The 16,629-nt window shown below is 33.8% G+C and overlaps 2 protein-coding genes across 2 annotated transcripts; both read right to left on the bottom strand.

Moving 5' to 3' along the window:
- Nucleotides 1–33: 33 nt before the first annotated feature.
- LOC143465196 (lysophosphatidic acid receptor 3-like) lies at nt 34–4,756 on the bottom strand. Its single transcript, XM_076963390.1, has 5 exons — nt 4,552–4,756; nt 3,210–3,367; nt 2,887–3,069; nt 940–1,554; nt 34–818 (listed from the first exon to the last, which is right to left on the bottom strand). Exons 1-5 carry the CDS (start codon nt 4,573–4,575, stop codon nt 278–280), a joined length of 1,521 nt encoding a protein of 506 aa, XP_076819505.1. The 5' UTR covers nt 4,576–4,756; the 3' UTR covers nt 34–277.
- A 1,364-nt stretch (nt 4,757–6,120) lies between these two features.
- Nucleotides 6,121–15,779, bottom strand: LOC143449263 (uncharacterized). Its single transcript, XM_076949381.1, has 14 exons — nt 15,745–15,779; nt 15,249–15,279; nt 15,099–15,129; nt 14,617–14,803; nt 13,272–13,706; nt 12,881–13,137; nt 12,580–12,744; nt 10,820–10,876; nt 10,109–10,203; nt 9,154–9,343; nt 8,404–8,550; nt 8,083–8,259; nt 7,705–7,843; nt 6,121–6,940 (listed from the first exon to the last, which is right to left on the bottom strand). Exons 1-14 carry the CDS (start codon nt 15,777–15,779, stop codon nt 6,793–6,795), a joined length of 2,094 nt encoding a protein of 697 aa, XP_076805496.1. The 3' UTR covers nt 6,121–6,792.
- Between the last annotated feature and the right edge of the window lie 850 nt (nt 15,780–16,629).

Genomic DNA, 16,629 nt, shown 5'->3' with positions numbered 1-16,629 from the left:
GATTTTTTTATTAATTTAATTATACGTCGATAATTAGGTTGTAATAACTTTGTATCTTTTTTGAACCTATAGAAGTGTGTTTCCATAAAACCAAAATTTCTTATATGTATTAATGTGCAGAAGTACAGTAAGCTTTAGTATAGATAGGATATTTGGCAACAACAACAAACAAAAGTAAGTAAAATTTCACAGAAATAGTTCCTTCATAGTTTTGAATCACCAGAATTACAAACTTTATGTGCAAGGAAAGAAAACAAAAATGTCATCTAAACATTTTTCAGTTCCATGACATTTTGTTTACGGGATTAAAAGGAGGGGAAATGGATACGCTTTCCCTTGGAACAAGCACGCCGTTTCCCAGTCTAACATTGGCACTGGGCGTACACTGTTTTGATGACAATTTTTCACTTTTTCCGCTCAACCCGCGAAAAGAAAAGCGCATACAGTTTTCACCTTCCGTTCCTTTTAATGAAGCAGACTTATTCAATGTCTTAGGATAAAATGGATTTGTATTTGATCCGGTGACTGCGTTTGAAGAGTTTTGAAATACTTCTTCATCGCTTTCGTTTCCTGAAGAGCAACTTGCAACCGTGATTTGAGTCATTGTAGATCTTTGAGTGACCGTTGAGGCGGTTTTTGAAGGTGGAGTACCACGATTAATTTTTAAGCAGCCGCGATTTGATGTTGAACAAACCCAATTCAAATTGTCCTGGGAGACAAGGCCACGGCGAGATGCAACGGATGTCTTGCGATCCACCACTGATTCTGAATATGACGTAGTCCAGCAACAACGACGACCAAAAGCGTATGCTAAGTGTCTAAATCATATTGTCAGGTGGTAAGTATACACAGTACTTTAACAACACAATCAAGTACAGTCTACTGTACATACTCTTAAACACTATAGGAAAGTGGTTTGTTACAAAACATAGAACTTACTTAAAAGTTTGCCACATTCGCGGTAACCGCATGGAGTAGATAATAGGATTGATTAATGGATGAACTACAGCAGAGGTCAGACAATAATCAAAAATTGTTTCCAAATGACCAGCGTATTTAATTGTCGAAAAATCGATGATAAAAAGGGTAGTGACCGGTAACCAGCATATAAAAAAGACCCCCATAACAATGGAAAGAGTTTTGGCGAGTTTTATCTCACGCCTTCGATGAATTAACGCAAAAGGACCTTTACGTGAAATTTTCCCAACTACGCTGCCTTGGCGTTTGCGAGTGCTTCCTGAGCGTCGTCTAACGGATATAAAAATTGCAGCGTAAAGGGCAACCATGATGAAAAGACTAAGGTAGAAATATCCCACGCCGAACATTAAATAGGTCATCGTGAAAGGCGTAAAACTGCGTGAGCAAATTTGCATATCACACTGGCAGACACCATTTAACTGACAACGACAAAGGTCCTCTTGACATGACCAACCCAACAGTGGCGCAAAAAGGAATAGAAAGAACCCAAATAGCCAACTCAGTGCAATAAAAATAACAGAATTACGAGGGGTGAAAACTGCATTGTAGGTGCTTTCATCTTGAATCTTGAGATACCTGTGTAAATGCAAAAAATGGTTTAATCAATTATTATTATTAATAGTTTATTGCAATAATAAACAGTAGAATAACTTTTACGGGCGTTTGAAAAGAGAGGTTTATATTACCCGGAACATACGAAAATCATGTAAGAACTACAGTACTATACGGGAAGTTACCCACAAGTAAGCGACTATTGACGGCATGGTAACAATTTAAGTTGTACTGTAGACTAGAATAAAAAACGTTGATTTTGCTTACTGTTTCTATCATAAACATGCTTATTTGAGGAAAATAATATTTTTTCTATAATTTTGTTACAACTTATAACCTGCAAAAGATCAGGAAAGCGTAACTACAACTGTATTAAATTTGCAAAGTTTGAAAACTAAAAATAGAGTTTTAATTCTGTAAAACATCAATTAAAATCTCTTTTGTCAATAACTTTATAGCAAAGACTTAATTGGCTATGTCTGTCAAATATACAAAATAACTTTAGGCAGAGAAGGTTTATTCAAAGAAATGTTTTGATAGTGCGTATAGGACTTCTCCTGAGAAAGACTATCTATTTATATTCTGTATATGTATATGTTATATGTACTATGTATATGTATGGTGTCGAGTACGAACTCTGCTTGACGAATAACGCCGATGAAATAATGCTGACGAGAAAACATTTGTCAACCTAAAACAACTTCAGCAAAAACGTGACTTTTAGTGGGATGTATGACCACATATAATTAAAGTATAATGTCCCGTGTTCTTAATTACAGTGTTTGATGCAATAAACTACACGTCTTTTATGCTACGATGTTTTTGCCATGAACATTCAAATGAGTTCAAACCTGTTATTCTCTTACACTTTGCAACCAAAGGTATTGAATTTAGATTAAAAAGGCTAAAGCAAAAGCTTGTGTGGATACAAGTAAAAACAAAAACTGTCCACGCATTGTTACCTCTGTAGACATCGACAAAGACAAACTGTCATTTTGAGTCATGAAATGGTTCGTAAACTATTGATTGATCATAGATGAATAAGGTAGTACGGTATTCGAAAAATCCCGAAGCATATTATTTAACCTACTTGTTTACATCGATAAAGTTTTAAAAGTTTTAGCAATGAATAATAAAATAGTACTAAATGAGAGAAACTACTAAGTTAATGTACAGGATAAAATTTAAGTTTTCGTGGTAAACGATCTTTCCCAAAGATCCTCAACTTAAAAATTGTTATTAAATAGGCTATTTATAAGAAATTAAAGTATAAAGCGCGAACCCCAGGTTAGGAACCACTGAATTCTAACTTCTTAGTTCATGATTCATAAATTATAACTTGAATAATGGACTGACCTATCTCCAGCAATGACCAGTAGATTGTTGACTGAGGCACTGAAGCTAACCACTGCGAGACCCTTCAAAACAACCCTCTCCCAAAGTTGATCTCCCACCGGTATGTAAATGGCAATCACCACTGAAATTCCTGTCAGCATATCCGCTGTTGCTAAGCTACTGATGCAGAAAAACGTCGGTGTTCTAAGAAAATTTCGCAAGCATAAATTAAAGATATTGTCTTAACTCTTAAAAGATGCTCTACCGTATACATCTAACGAAAACGTATGATGTAACTATCTAAAAAATACAAACACCACGACTGGAAATATTAGTCATCATACCTGAACGCTCGAGGCCCAATGCATATGACAAGCAGCACACAAAGATTGACAAAAATTGCCAGGGCACATATAAGTGTGGTGATAATTTCTAAAATAGTGGTTACCCTTGCCAACTTTTCGTCGGTGATTTCTGATGCAGGGGTGGTCCAGTTTTGAAACTAAATGATGAAAAACATGCTTGCATTTAAAGACCAACAAGAAAGTTCATAGTTTTGGAGTCAACTACATAAACAATTATGTATAAAATCGTGTATGCTATATTGCGGAAATATGACGGGGTGCCTTGCTATACCTGAGCTTAATTTTGTGAAAAACTTTCTTTAAAAATCGGGATAAAATAGCTTATATGTAGGCATACCATATTTTTGTGATTGAAAAGTGGGACGCTTCAGAAAAACGAACCTTATCAGATAAATGTGGTTCATATTTTACTAGGAGTATGCAACTATTTTGGATTCCTATCGTCAGGGACGACTAAAGTAGTAAGACACCCAGAAAAACCAAAATAATTTATTTTGCTAGGAAACAAAACAATGTTCAAGCACTTATAAATTTACATAATCGTCCAATCATACTTTACTGTAGAAAATACTTTCTTCAGGAAGTCTTTATTCGATTTTATTTTCTCATAAAAATCACAGCAGGAAAAGTCAGTGTTAATTTTGCAGGTGGTAAGGGCTTTCACATTCAAATGGTTTTTGCAGAAGGAAATGCAAACAAGTACCGATACAAAATAAGTTCTTTCCATAACCTAACTGCAAAAATATCACCTCCTCCTTCTAGCCTGGTATTACTGAACTAGCGAATGCGTTAACAATCAACCCAATACTGGACCAATTACCCGCTACAATGACGTAACAATTACTTTCACATTCAACACAACGAAACAAGAACAAGCATTGCTCTTCAGCAAGTTGGCTAAGCAGACCTGTCACAGTATGCTAAGTGTGGGACAATGCTGGCTGACTAAATGCCAAAGCGGGACTTTGGGTTGACTGAGCGGGACGCCGGGACAAATCCTTAAATAGCGGGACTGTCCCGGCTAAAACGGGACGTATGGTAAGCCTACTTATATGAAAGTGATCAATTCACCGGAATGTGGCAGTTTTCGTTATTTGAGATAAGCAGTTGCAATAGGTCATTGAGAGAATATACACAAAAAGACTCAAATTTCCATACTATCGGTTGGTGGTTCAAGGATTGGGTTAGCTCAAGTGATAGTTTAATGTAAGGTTGAAGTCAGCATGTCATAACTTACAGGTTAACTAAATGATAAAGTGAGGAAAAACATTTCAAATACAATATTTTTGCCGGTGAAACAGACACCATCAAAATTACTTACTTCGGAATATAGAACGTCTTCCATGACAGACTTGTTGTCAAAAAACAGCAAACTCTTGATTGCAATTCGACTTACTAGCCTTGATTACAGAATTGACTTTATAACTATTCTTCTTCCATTGGGTGGAAGTGAACAACCTATATACCTTTTAGATAGTCAAGCCTTGTTTGTTATATTAGAACTTTGAAGACAAAAAAGTTAGCATGTTCACTCAACAATTGGAAAAAAGACGCATGTTGTTAGTTATGCGACCTCAAAACTTTTATTTTTCTAACTGTAACCAATTACAGTAATTCAGCTTACGGTATGACCCCTGTCATGACGCTTTGTGGAAAACTATGCTTGGTATGGTTGAGAGAAAAGGCACTCATACACTTCTACACGTACCCAATGCAAGAGAGACATACAGGAAACTAGAAACGAGTGCTTCCTGTAATGCGCTTCGTCTTTTACAATATTAACGCTGTGCTACGGGTCAGGTGACATCATTAGTATGCAAACGCTTCTGCTTCGCCAGATGGCCGCTTATTCGACTAGCTCTCTTCAGCTTTTAATGGTTGAATATTGCCAGGTAGTCCAACTCTATATTGCGATTGAATAAATTGCTGAGAACTATTCCTGGGATTCTTATACATTCCTATCCAACCGCGGAGAATTGTCAGCAATGTAACAAAACAACGTTACATGTAGCCATGTAACTGCCAACTACTTGAATTTTTATCTACATCGTCTCCTAATTTTAACCAAATAATCGAAAAAACATCAGAATTTTATATTTATCCGATGCAAATACTATGTAACAGAACTGTTTTCGTTTTTTATAGTTGTTTCGTATATATGTCATCTTCCCATGAATTGTTATTTATTCCAAAACTTGCATAGGCAAGACTGGGCATTTTGTCTTAACCTAAATATTTAGTATAAATGAATCAACGGGTGGTCTTCGCTCTTCGACAATTCGTCGTGCGACATACGTGCTGTGACCGGTAGACGTTAGTGAGGAAACAGTGAATGATAAAGGCCTACTTTACAGCAACGAAAACTCATAAAATTACAATGCATCTGTTCACAGTGATATGCATAATCTTCGGATACAGATCTATTTCAGTACATCATTGGAAAGCAAATACATCAGTATATGGGAATGATGTACTTTAAGGTTCATTTTTGGCATCGGAGTAATTTAATCTATCTTTTACAATTTTTTGTTTAAATCCCATTACCAACACACCATCTGAAATGGTTGTGTAAACCTGAATTTCCAGATTTAAACGAAGTAAGAAAGTAAACATCGTCGTTGTATTACTCAGTTAAAAACGTTCTTTCAATCATTTTGAATAAGCACTCGTAGCAACGACGAAGAAATCATTTCCGGGTTCGTGAATTGCTTTCGTTCGAATTGGGGTCAATTAACTAAAAACAGAGGTCACATGCCAAGCAGTAAATAACCACACAAACCACAATCTCAACAGCTGATCCCCATACAATCTGTTTAGAAGCTAAATCATATGAAATACTTTTGTTTTTAACGCAGTTTATTTGAAAGAACTAATAATTAAGCTGAATATGTTATCTTATTATGTTTATTACATATTCACAAACATCATTTGCAGACTACAGTATCATATATACAATGCTTACAGCATGATACACAGCAACTGCAGTGAGAATTTTCAAGTGAAGCAAAATGCAATTGCCTTGCAACTACTGATACGCAACCACACTTTATATTGCATACAGTTGGGGATGAATAAACAATTTGAAAAACAGTTTTGAAAATCTATGTTATAGTTTCAAAATACTATTTTACTAAACTTCCATCTTATATATTTCCTACCTAAAATTAAATGTGGCACGTACATTAATCAACTAATATGTTTACAAACAAACAAGCAACAATAGAATAATTGGTATGGTCTATAACTGAAACCGTGGTATTGCACCCAAGAGCATAATTTGTTGTGTGGTAGCTCTTAACTGGTTCAGTTTTAAATATTACCTTAAAGAGCGGATAATGATTTTCTTATCAAAGTTAAAAGTTTATCAAGTGAGCATGTAAGTAAATTTCGCATGGATGCAATTCCAAGGAAACCTCATAAAATATCACCTACACGATTACTGAATAAATAATTATGCATTAAAAGTTTAGACATACACATGGATAATATTAGTATGGTATAACAATCTTAATGCAAGAAATGGAGGAGATATATGAGGAATGTTATGTCTCATACAAGGTGTTTACCATATTACTACTGAATGTCCAGCCCAATATTTGTCAGATTGCCCAAAATTTGTTAGATTGATAAAATTCCAGTCAGCCTTGTCATCATCAAGACCTCTAAATTCTATTGTTGTTGACAAAAGATGCTTGTGATGTTGACCATGCCTACAAACATGATCAAGTTCGTATCATATATCGATTGTGCATGCAGATGCATATTTCATAGTCTTGACTTATATTTATGTTTTGTTATGTTATGGAAACTGGCAAACATCATCCCCTGCAATATTCTGCCTTTGAGAGTAAGTTGTTGTTTTCTAACGTTATCGATATTTTATTACGAACTGATCTCAGTGCAGCCGAAAATGCTAGCTGGTTTATTTCGTCAAGATAATACTTGCCAAATGAAGCAATTGTTTTGTGAGACTATTACATGTAATAGCTTTTCATGTTTGTACGAAACCAAATTAAACATTGCGAATCAACTGAAAAGGTGGTGAAAAATTAACCTAAGCTGCATCACTGACAGGCTTATGATTCATGTCAATCATACTAGGTCATGCTGAGCTGTTGTTGAACGGTAGATGTTGAAATGTTCTCCACCAAGATGGAATTACTGATTTATGATGTGCTCAGGTTCATCGATTTTTTTAAATGACACGTAAATTAGCCTACATCAAGAATTACACAAATAAAATATGTTAAATTATAATTTTAAGTTTGAGCCATGATTTCAAATTCCATTTTGTGGTCATATCGGTTGTTATATCGCAATAAAACTTATTTTTAGAATGCACAAGGATTTAAGTTGGAATTTCGAGACAAATTACAGCTTTAAATACTTTTAATCCAAATATTACATTTGTAAGAGAAAAAACAAAATCAAAGTAAGAATTATTTTGGTTATGTGTAGTTTTCAACAAACCTACCCTCCAACTGCATAAAGATTTGAACCCAAAACCTGTGCACTAAAAGATAGTCGTTTTGTTCCCATGGTAAAAGATTTTTCCCATACGCCATCCGAGAAGCACAAAACCGATCGTATAAAACCTTTGCCACCAAGACCACCTTCAAAACAAAAAGTATTTAAATAGCATATAATACGCTTAAAATGAATTTAGAGTAAGTACATGCACTACGTTATTTGTGTTTGTGGATATGCAACTGTGTATGTTTAAGCCTCAAAACTTTGAACTCATTATTTGCCATGAGCAATATTTGCAACATAAGAAATGAGTAACTGTATACTGGCAGATATTTTCACTTTAAACTAGTAATTTCAAGGAAATCTAGTATGAAAAAAATACCAAGCAAGAAAGCTTTATTATTTCCATGGACTACACTACAAGCTCCATATCGGCCTTCGGGTAATTTGCACTCTGAAGAAGATTTGACATCATAATTAAGATTGCCATCAGTAATCTTGAAAATATCCACAGAATCTAAGATTTCTACACTCTTTCCACCACAGCAGTAAATTGTATCTGGAATAATGGATGTTAGATTACTTATCAACAGTGTTGACAATTCGCTTAAATATGCTCAAAGTGAATTACGAAACACCAGTAAATTTGATTGGGCATTACAAAGTAACACAAAAATTTGTTCAAAAATGATCATAAAAGAACCTTGGAGTAAAAATGTAGCAAAGTTAAATCTTTCTACTGAAAGCTGTGCCTCTAAGGTCGTCCACTGGTCTGACTGATGTTGAAACTGCTCAATACTCTTTAATGCTTCATCTTTTTCATTTTTACCACCAAAAATGTAAATGTTATCTAAAAAATGTGGAGATAAAGTATGCATAACAAAAATACAACTTCTGTAATATATAAAAACAGTAAATATACAAGCAAAGGTGGGCAGTCGGTACTTTGAAAGTACCATAGATATCGATACCAGTACTTGGCAAAAAAATGTGTCAACGGTTCCGGTATTTAGTACTATACTTTGTTACTTTGCCAGTACTCGATATCGGTACTTTTTGTATGGCGGATCCTGTTGCAAGTGCAATTTTTGCTGGTATTAGGACCCCCCTAAAGGATACTTCAGGTAAAAAAATATTTGAACTCAATCTTGGCGACTTTATTAGACATTTTTATATTAAAAAAGAATGAAAAGCACTAAACTTGGCACTAAGTTTTAATTAAAATGAAGTTTTAAAAACATACTTCACAAAACCTTGAAGTAATCATTTTAAAAGTACCGAGTATTGGGACTGACTTACATTTCCTGAAAAAAGGAATTTGGTACATCGACGATACCAGTATCGGTACTGAAAAAATACCGCGGTACAGTAATTCGGTACTGCGTATGGTACCGCGGTGCTGCCAACTCCGAATACAATAAGTAAATAATAACGTTTACATTTTCTTACTAACCGTTGAATGTCTCGGCAGCTGCCAGATAACGACACTCATGCATAGGAGCAACTTCTTTCCATACTGACTTCTCCTTCAAATCCATATATTCAACACTATTGAGGACCTTACTTCCAGAAATTCCACCCATGACAAACAACTTGTTTTGCAGAACTACTGCACAATGATGGCATCTTCCAGTGTTAAGGCTCTGGATGATAAATTAAAAGATTAATTAATACACTAGCTTAAACATGACAAAAGCAAATATGACATAAGGTCATTTGCTGGTAAACTAGGCAATTGGGAACTTCCTCCTTTCCCAAAATACTATTACTGTATTTCTACAAAATAAAAATGATTGTGGATGTTATTAGTGAAACCAACTCTAATCATTTTCCAACAAAAACCTGGCTAAACGAATTGTTGAAACCTAAATCTTAAAGAAATTTACAAAAAAGTTTTAATACCCTAAATCAGTGATTCCCAAACTGTGTGCCGCCACAGATTCTCAGGTGTGCCGCGAATCTTTTTGGAATTTTGGAAAAAAACTGTATAAATATTTAAAATAAGGCATGCAGACAAGCAAATGCAACTTAAAAGCGCTCTAACTGCTTCAAAAGGTGATAAATAAGAACATGTCCATCCAACAAGCAAATACATCACATTAACACGGGAAAATAAATTTTTTAAAGCAATTTTTCTTCTCTTGTAAGTATTCCGCGAGCGTTTTATAAGTTTTCTAGTGTGCCACAAGCTGAAAAAGTTTGGGAACCACTGCCCTACATTAATAAAGTTTACCTGAAAAAAATTTCCAATTGGCAAAAATTATTCACTGGACGTTACCATAGATGACCAAAGTTTCACTTCACAGTTTGACTCAATTTCACATAATTTTTTGTTTGTTTCTCATTATTTTTAATATGCATTTTTTCTTGCAAATAAAATGTTTGATTTTTTATAAAAGGTAACTTACAGGTAAATCTTGAAGTTGTTTTTTGCTGGGATTTACGGCACATGCATCTGTCAAGGTTCCTTGACCACCAACTAGGATTAGAGCAGAAGCATTGCCTGTTCAGATCAAGTTAAAAAAGGCAAAAAATGTAACAAAATATATGTGCTAGTATCATATCACACAATTTTCTACACTAGATACAAAATTTGTTTGTCTAATTCAGCTATGACCAACCCATGGCTCGCCAGTCTGTGGCCCAGCTAGAGGTCTTTGATGTTATGTAATGAAAATTACTTTAACTTGATAAGCAGCGAACAGTTGTCGAGCACACTCTGGCCAGTGAAAATTGACGGAAACAAAACATCTTCAACTGACCCAGACAAAAGTAATGATTCGGCTTGCCTGCTACTCATTATCACCAAAAAATGTGGCCAACTCACACGACTACAGGTGTTATGAGCCTTCGATTGCTGAAAGTCACAGACTTTGTGTTTATGGTACTTTTCAGAAATGTAGCGGCATGTGAGTCATTAAAACAATGTGCTTAAAGGTTATACAAGTTGTTTAAAATTTCTTTAATTAAGAGCAATGCTTTTTTCACTTATACTTCGGTTAAACTTAATCAAGTGTAATAAGATAGTCAATAAGCTGCCTGTATTAAAAAATTACTTCATTTTCTGTCCATTAAAGTGTTTCGGTTGAGTATAGCTGGTCTATTTAGTAAATACTTACGACTGCGTATGTCTATCCCCTCCAAAGGTGGAATGTTACCAATGACTTCAGATGACACTGCACCAAGTATAAAAGGAAAGAGGGGTTAGAAAGGTAAGGTTACCACAACACCAAAAGTTTAATTAGTGGTATTAATTAACATTTTCTGACAGCACTGAAGCACAATATTATGATATAGGTAGGAAGCATATTTGAGAAAAAAGCCATTAATGTTTAGCTTAAATTTTTGCTTTTTAAGTAGGTGCAATGCCATTATGATACGATGTGCGATGATAGAGCCATAAGTTTAATATCACAAGCTAGTAAAATTTCACTACATGTTGTTAAACAAAGACTAAGTTCAATACTACAAAATCAAGTAGACAAAGGAGTACAAAAACAGATTAAGAAAAGAAAAAAAATCTTTCACCTAAGATCAATTGGTGAACAAAGAATAAAGCAAAAAGTGCTTATAAGTTATATCACATACGTTTACAGAAAAATTTTTGATAGAATCCGGCAGAGTATACTAATACAAATGCTAAATACGTTTTATTCTTAGAGAGAAGACTTATCAAAACCATTTATTTCAAACACACAACGGCGATAAAATGTGATGAACAGGTAACAGAGCACTTTCAAATATTGCAAGAAGTAAAACGGAGATGTGTGCTTTACTACTTTCACCTATATTATTCAATCTATATAGTGATGTAACTCTTAGGAAATCCTTAACATCAATCAATGAAATTGAGTTAAATGTAATGGACAAATAGTGAGTATTATATGCTATGCACAAGACACATTGATTTTGGCAAACACTAAAGAAAAGTCACAATCATGAGTAAAATTGATGATATTAGCAAAAATATGGAATGATACAGAATCTTACAAAATCAAAGCAACGGTGATAGACAAGTGTAAGAACAACAAAAAATAGAAATAATAATTGACGGTTAAAAAACTAAAACAGGTTTAACACCTATACCTATTTAGGATCATCCATTACAGAAATGATGAATGTACAAAAGTAAAAAAAGAGTTAAACAACCAAAAAACATTTTTTGGAAGTGCAAAAAGGTTTTGAAATGGGATCCTACTACAACAAAAGTTCAGCTCAAAATAAATGCTTTGCAATTATGATATAACAGAAAAATATCAAAAATGTTGCACAAGTATCATCTTACAAATGAAGAAATTATACGAAAAAGTATCGTAGTCAAAGAAAGCTAACCAAATCAATTAGCAAAACAAAAAATATAAATTTTCAGGACATGTACTGATAAATTCAACCAATAATTTACATTAATTACTGAAGGTAAAATGGTATAGAAGTCAAAAGATTTAATAAAAGACATAGAAAAAACTGGGCAGATGACATCAAATATAATGGTTGGATTCAGACAGAAGAGAAGCCAAGAGAAAGACAGAAAACAGCGACATATGGAAACAAATGACAGCCAATCTCCGAACTGGAGAAGACACCTGATGATGATGGTGTATGCTACTACCTGGTTAAGTGAAAACTTACACACTTACAAACGTATAACAAACAACACAAACAAAATCTCTGTTGGTTTCAGTTCCCCTTATTAATAAACTACTGCTAATCAATGCATACGCCATTTCATTGTAAGGTACTGGACTACAATACCCAAAGCAATTTAAAGGTATGTTGCAACAAGGGACAGTGGTTATTGTTTGTATTTCATTAAACCACACAATAAACAAAATTCATGCCTAAAATAAACTACAACTAAAAACTAAATGAAAACTTGAACCTGAAAGTTTCTCAAAAGGATAAGAGAATTTTTCCAAAGTAGATGTATCATCTTCAAACACCTCCAAATTTATTGGGTTTTTGACTTTTTCAGAAATGATTACAGCTTCTGCGGTCACGTCTTCGAGGTTTCTTTCCTGAAGCAAGCCAGCTAATTCGTTTTCAACTGGAAACAACAACTGGATTAATTGCATCACATTGTTTCAATATTTCTGCTTATTTGTTTGTTTTATCAGCAATAGATAATAAATAAACATTTTCACACCATGTTGTACTTTGTTATTTAATACAAGGACAATAACCTTGAGATGCAGTAAGTCGTTCACCAGGTTCTTGACACCAGCACAATGATACAGTCTCTTTAAGGTTAGAAACAAGTTTTACATCTAGTTTAGACTGTGGAGTGTTTTCTTCTTTAAGGTGTTTAATCAACTCTTCCATCTCTTTTGGTCTCTGCCCATGTTTTATTCCTTCCACGTATAATGTTTCATTAACCACACGCTTGGAACCACAATTTGCATGCTGTCTTGTTGTGATTTCATACATGATCATAGCAAAACTAAAAAAAGATAAGTACGTTTTACCTTCACAAGCCGACTTATTATTTACAGAATTATTTAATCTTTAAAACTTTCTTTAAAACTCTTTCTACTTTTTTAGATACAATCCTACTTCTATTTAATAAAAACTCACCTGTACATGTCTTGATCCATCTCTGGTTTAACCCAAAAGTTTTTAAGCACCTCAGGAGCAGCATAAACAATGGTGACTCTGGGATTACTTTTAGTGTCTGACGTTGATGCCATAGACTTCAATAATTTAGCAGAACCAAAATCACCAATTTTTACTTCAAGATTTTTAGATAGCAATATATTTTGTAACTTCAAATCACGGTGTATTAGCTTTTTTTCATGAAGATGTGCTAAACCTTTTGCAGTGTCCAGCATGAATTTAAGACGAAGACCCCAGCTTAATTGTATATCCTCATCAAAAATTAGACTATACAAATCTTTACATTCTGCAAACTCCAATACGATTCCAAAGAATTTTGAACACTTCACTATGCCATGAGTCACCAGCACATTGGTATGCTCATTTCCATGAATGAGGTCTACTTCTTTCATCCATCTACATATAAAAAGCAAAATATTAGCTGTCTGAAAAAACTTCTTAAAATAGTGGTAGTAGCCATTAGAATCGCCATTGTTCAACTTTTAGTTTGGGGTTTTGATAATTGGCTAGCTACACTATTTAGAGTACAAATATCATAAATTTGGACCCGAAGAAATGCCAAATCTATTCGTATCAGCATCAAATGATAAAAATTTATCAAAAAGTTGCCCAATCTTGCTTATAAAATGACGTAATTGCTAAAACTTCATGACAAAATAGCGATTTGAAAGCGAAATCTTAAGGAAATGATTAAGTAATAAATGTTGACTCAAGTTTAGCTTAACTAGAAAAATAGATCATTAGTTGAAACCAAAGTTGACAAATTTAAAAGTAGTGTTGTATTCGAGTTTGCCATTGTTAGTATTAGTCTGAATCTTTTTGTCTGAAAAAATTTTAAATACAAAATACGAACCATTTTCATAAGCTTTAATAAGTTTCTCTTGTATATAACGATTATGGAAAAAATTATGATTTGCTTTTATTTATATTGATACATTTCATTATACAGCGGTTGCATAGACTAGTATGATCTTTTACAGTTAATTTAACACATGTTTTATTAAAATACTTTTGCTCTATAGCCACCTTTAAAAAAGGCCAGCAGTTCTACCAAGTACCAATATAGGTAATGTCTGATGCTGTGTGGTATGGCATGTAAATTGATACATGAAGTTCAACTGGAGAGTAATAGGTATGTTGCAAAACTTTTCAAACCTCAATTACCAAGTTAACTGACTTTAATAATTTTTTTTTAAATTAAAAAGCTAAGAGGACCAACCAAAACCCCTAGACTGCATCTCAGAAAAATTTGATAACTACAAATATCATTACTACAATTACTAGACATAAATTGCAAAATCCTTACTTTTTTGGGTTATCTTCCATTTTAACTGCATTAAAAAGTTTCACAGCTACAAATCCTAGCTTTTTATGCTTGCAAAGTCGTACGCATCCAAAACCGCCATGACCCAAAATTCCAGACTCATCGCAGGAGGTTTTAAATTCTGTGACATCATATTCCTTGATCACTTCCTTGTTCATGCCTGCAATATCTGATCAATGTTTGTAACATTAAATCAAGAATGTAAAAAAGTTTAACACAATGTAAGATATAGAATAGATGTGATTATGGCCCCAATAGAACTATTTATATACAATATGAAAAGACAATATATAAGGAGAAAGTTGTTGAAAAGAACAAGTAATGGAACAAAAAACATCTCCATTACTAGTGGGTTTTAAATCAATTTTGCTCATGCTTTTACTTTACAAGCAGCAAATAATAGTAACGTCTAGTTAATCCTACTTTAACTTGAAAATGAATTCAGTTGCTATTCGAGCAATTACCTTCTTTCTTCCTTCTTCTTTCTTCTATGACCTGTCACGTAAAACCAAACTACACATTAGGTTTTTATCCTTTTGTAACAAAAGACCATGGTAGCATGCCCTAAAAGTAAGCTTTTCCTAAAAATAATTTAGAACACAGCATGTAATTACTGAATCATCTTTGTTACCTGAATTGTCAAACCTACAAACATAGTTTTCGCTTATAAATTCCACAGTAACATTTCAGTTAAACTCTTAAATAAACAACAACACAAAAAATCAAAGTTATGTTCAATATTATGTTGTGAATTTGGATAGGTAAATGTGGTTCATTCATGCTATTTTCAAGAAACAAAAACAAAAGCATAGTCTTTAAATTTGTGAAAAAATCTTGGTAGCAAAGTTACAGAGTGCTAGGCCAAAAAACGAAGTGGTTGCGTTGTGAACTCACACTGCTTTCTTTGTGTGTTGGGCTAATAAGATGCTTATAGAATTAAATAGCACAAACTAACTCCAATATTTTATAACAATCAGATGAGTATGAAATGACAAAATGTTGTAGGACTCAGTAATATACTGTGAGATCAACAGCTATTATGTATACAACAGCTTTGCTTTTTTTTCAGAAATTACGAACAAAATGATGAAATTATTTTAATATTGAAACCTGTAGCTAAAGCTTCTCCTCAAAGATTTATCCATGGCATCTAAAACATCTAATTTGAAGGTTCCCAACCGATGAACCAGGTGTGCCACAAAGCTCTTGTTTACAGCCTAAATTCTCCAGTGAAAAAACAAACTAATGGCAGTTTTAGTCAAATCACCAATTTTAAGCTTTGTTATATGCAACAATATGTATTGTTGAGAAGCATAGAACAGTTTGCGACAATTATGCATAAAATTAAAACTGAAACCAGATTCAATTAAGGGCATCGTTTCTCCTTAGTTGCTAACTGCCACTAAAATCGCATGCCACTTGGACCTGATATGGTAAAGTTGTAACATATTCTTTAAAAATTAGATATTTCCATTAGCTCTTTCTCTTTAATTCACCTCAAGTAATAATGATGTGGCGTAAAACATTAGAGTTTTGGGCGTAAACCTTTTTGTCTTATAATACAAGTTTTACAGATATGCACCTACTTAGCTCTGGCCATGGTACTGTCAGTCAGGAATGTGCAGTTAGGGGCCAAGCGGGTCTGTCGAAATCTGGTGAAGTAAAGTTTAAATTTTGATGTAATGGTCGTTCTAAAATAAACATTGTTTGCAGAAACTTAGTCCATATATTTTATTGTTTCAGTTAGTTGTGCTATGCTTGTTTACTATGCTTAAATTGTAAGGGTTTATGTGGTTAAAATTGTTGAAATGAGCAAGTTGCGGAAGTGCCCAGCTGTGGTCACTTCAGATAGGGAAAGTCTCTTAGACTGTATAATGTGTGCACGAAATGTAACAACGTTCACGTGTGGAACTTTTTCATCGTCACGGTGATTTACTATAAGCAAACATGAAAAAGGTGTTTGTTTAAATACAAATTTAGATAAAAATGCAGTAT

This window comes from Clavelina lepadiformis, chromosome 1, assembly GCF_947623445.1.
Source record: "Clavelina lepadiformis chromosome 1, kaClaLepa1.1, whole genome shotgun sequence".
Classification (NCBI taxonomy): domain Eukaryota; kingdom Metazoa; phylum Chordata; class Ascidiacea; order Aplousobranchia; family Clavelinidae; genus Clavelina; species Clavelina lepadiformis.
Note: the sequence above shows the minus strand (reverse complement) of the source record. Positions and strands in the feature narration are given on the sequence as shown.

What these genes read in the sequence shown, in the direction of transcription:
- LOC143465196 (XM_076963390.1), bottom strand. Translation starts at nt 4,575, where the DNA reads ATGGAAGACGTTCTATATTCCGAA. An exon ending in CTGGTCATTGCTGGAGATAG is followed by an intron (nt 1,555 to 2,886) that starts GTCAGTCCATTA and finishes GCATTTACACAG; the next exon opens with GTATCTCAAGATTCAAGATG. An exon ending in CGAATGTGGCAAACTTTTAA is followed by an intron (nt 819 to 939) that starts GTAAGTTCTATG and finishes AATATGATTTAG; the next exon opens with ACACTTAGCATACGCTTTTG.
- LOC143449263 (XM_076949381.1), bottom strand. Translation starts at nt 15,779, where the DNA reads ATGGATAAATCTTTGAGGAGAAGCTTTAGCTACAG. An exon ending in CAGGTAACAAAGATGATTCA is followed by an intron (nt 15,130 to 15,248) that starts GTAATTACATGC and finishes TTTACGTGACAG; the next exon opens with GTCATAGAAGAAAGAAGAAG. An exon ending in AATCTTTATGCAGTTGGAGG is followed by an intron (nt 6,941 to 7,704) that starts GTAGGTTTGTTG and finishes TCATGTTTGTAG; the next exon opens with GCATGGTCAACATCACAAGC.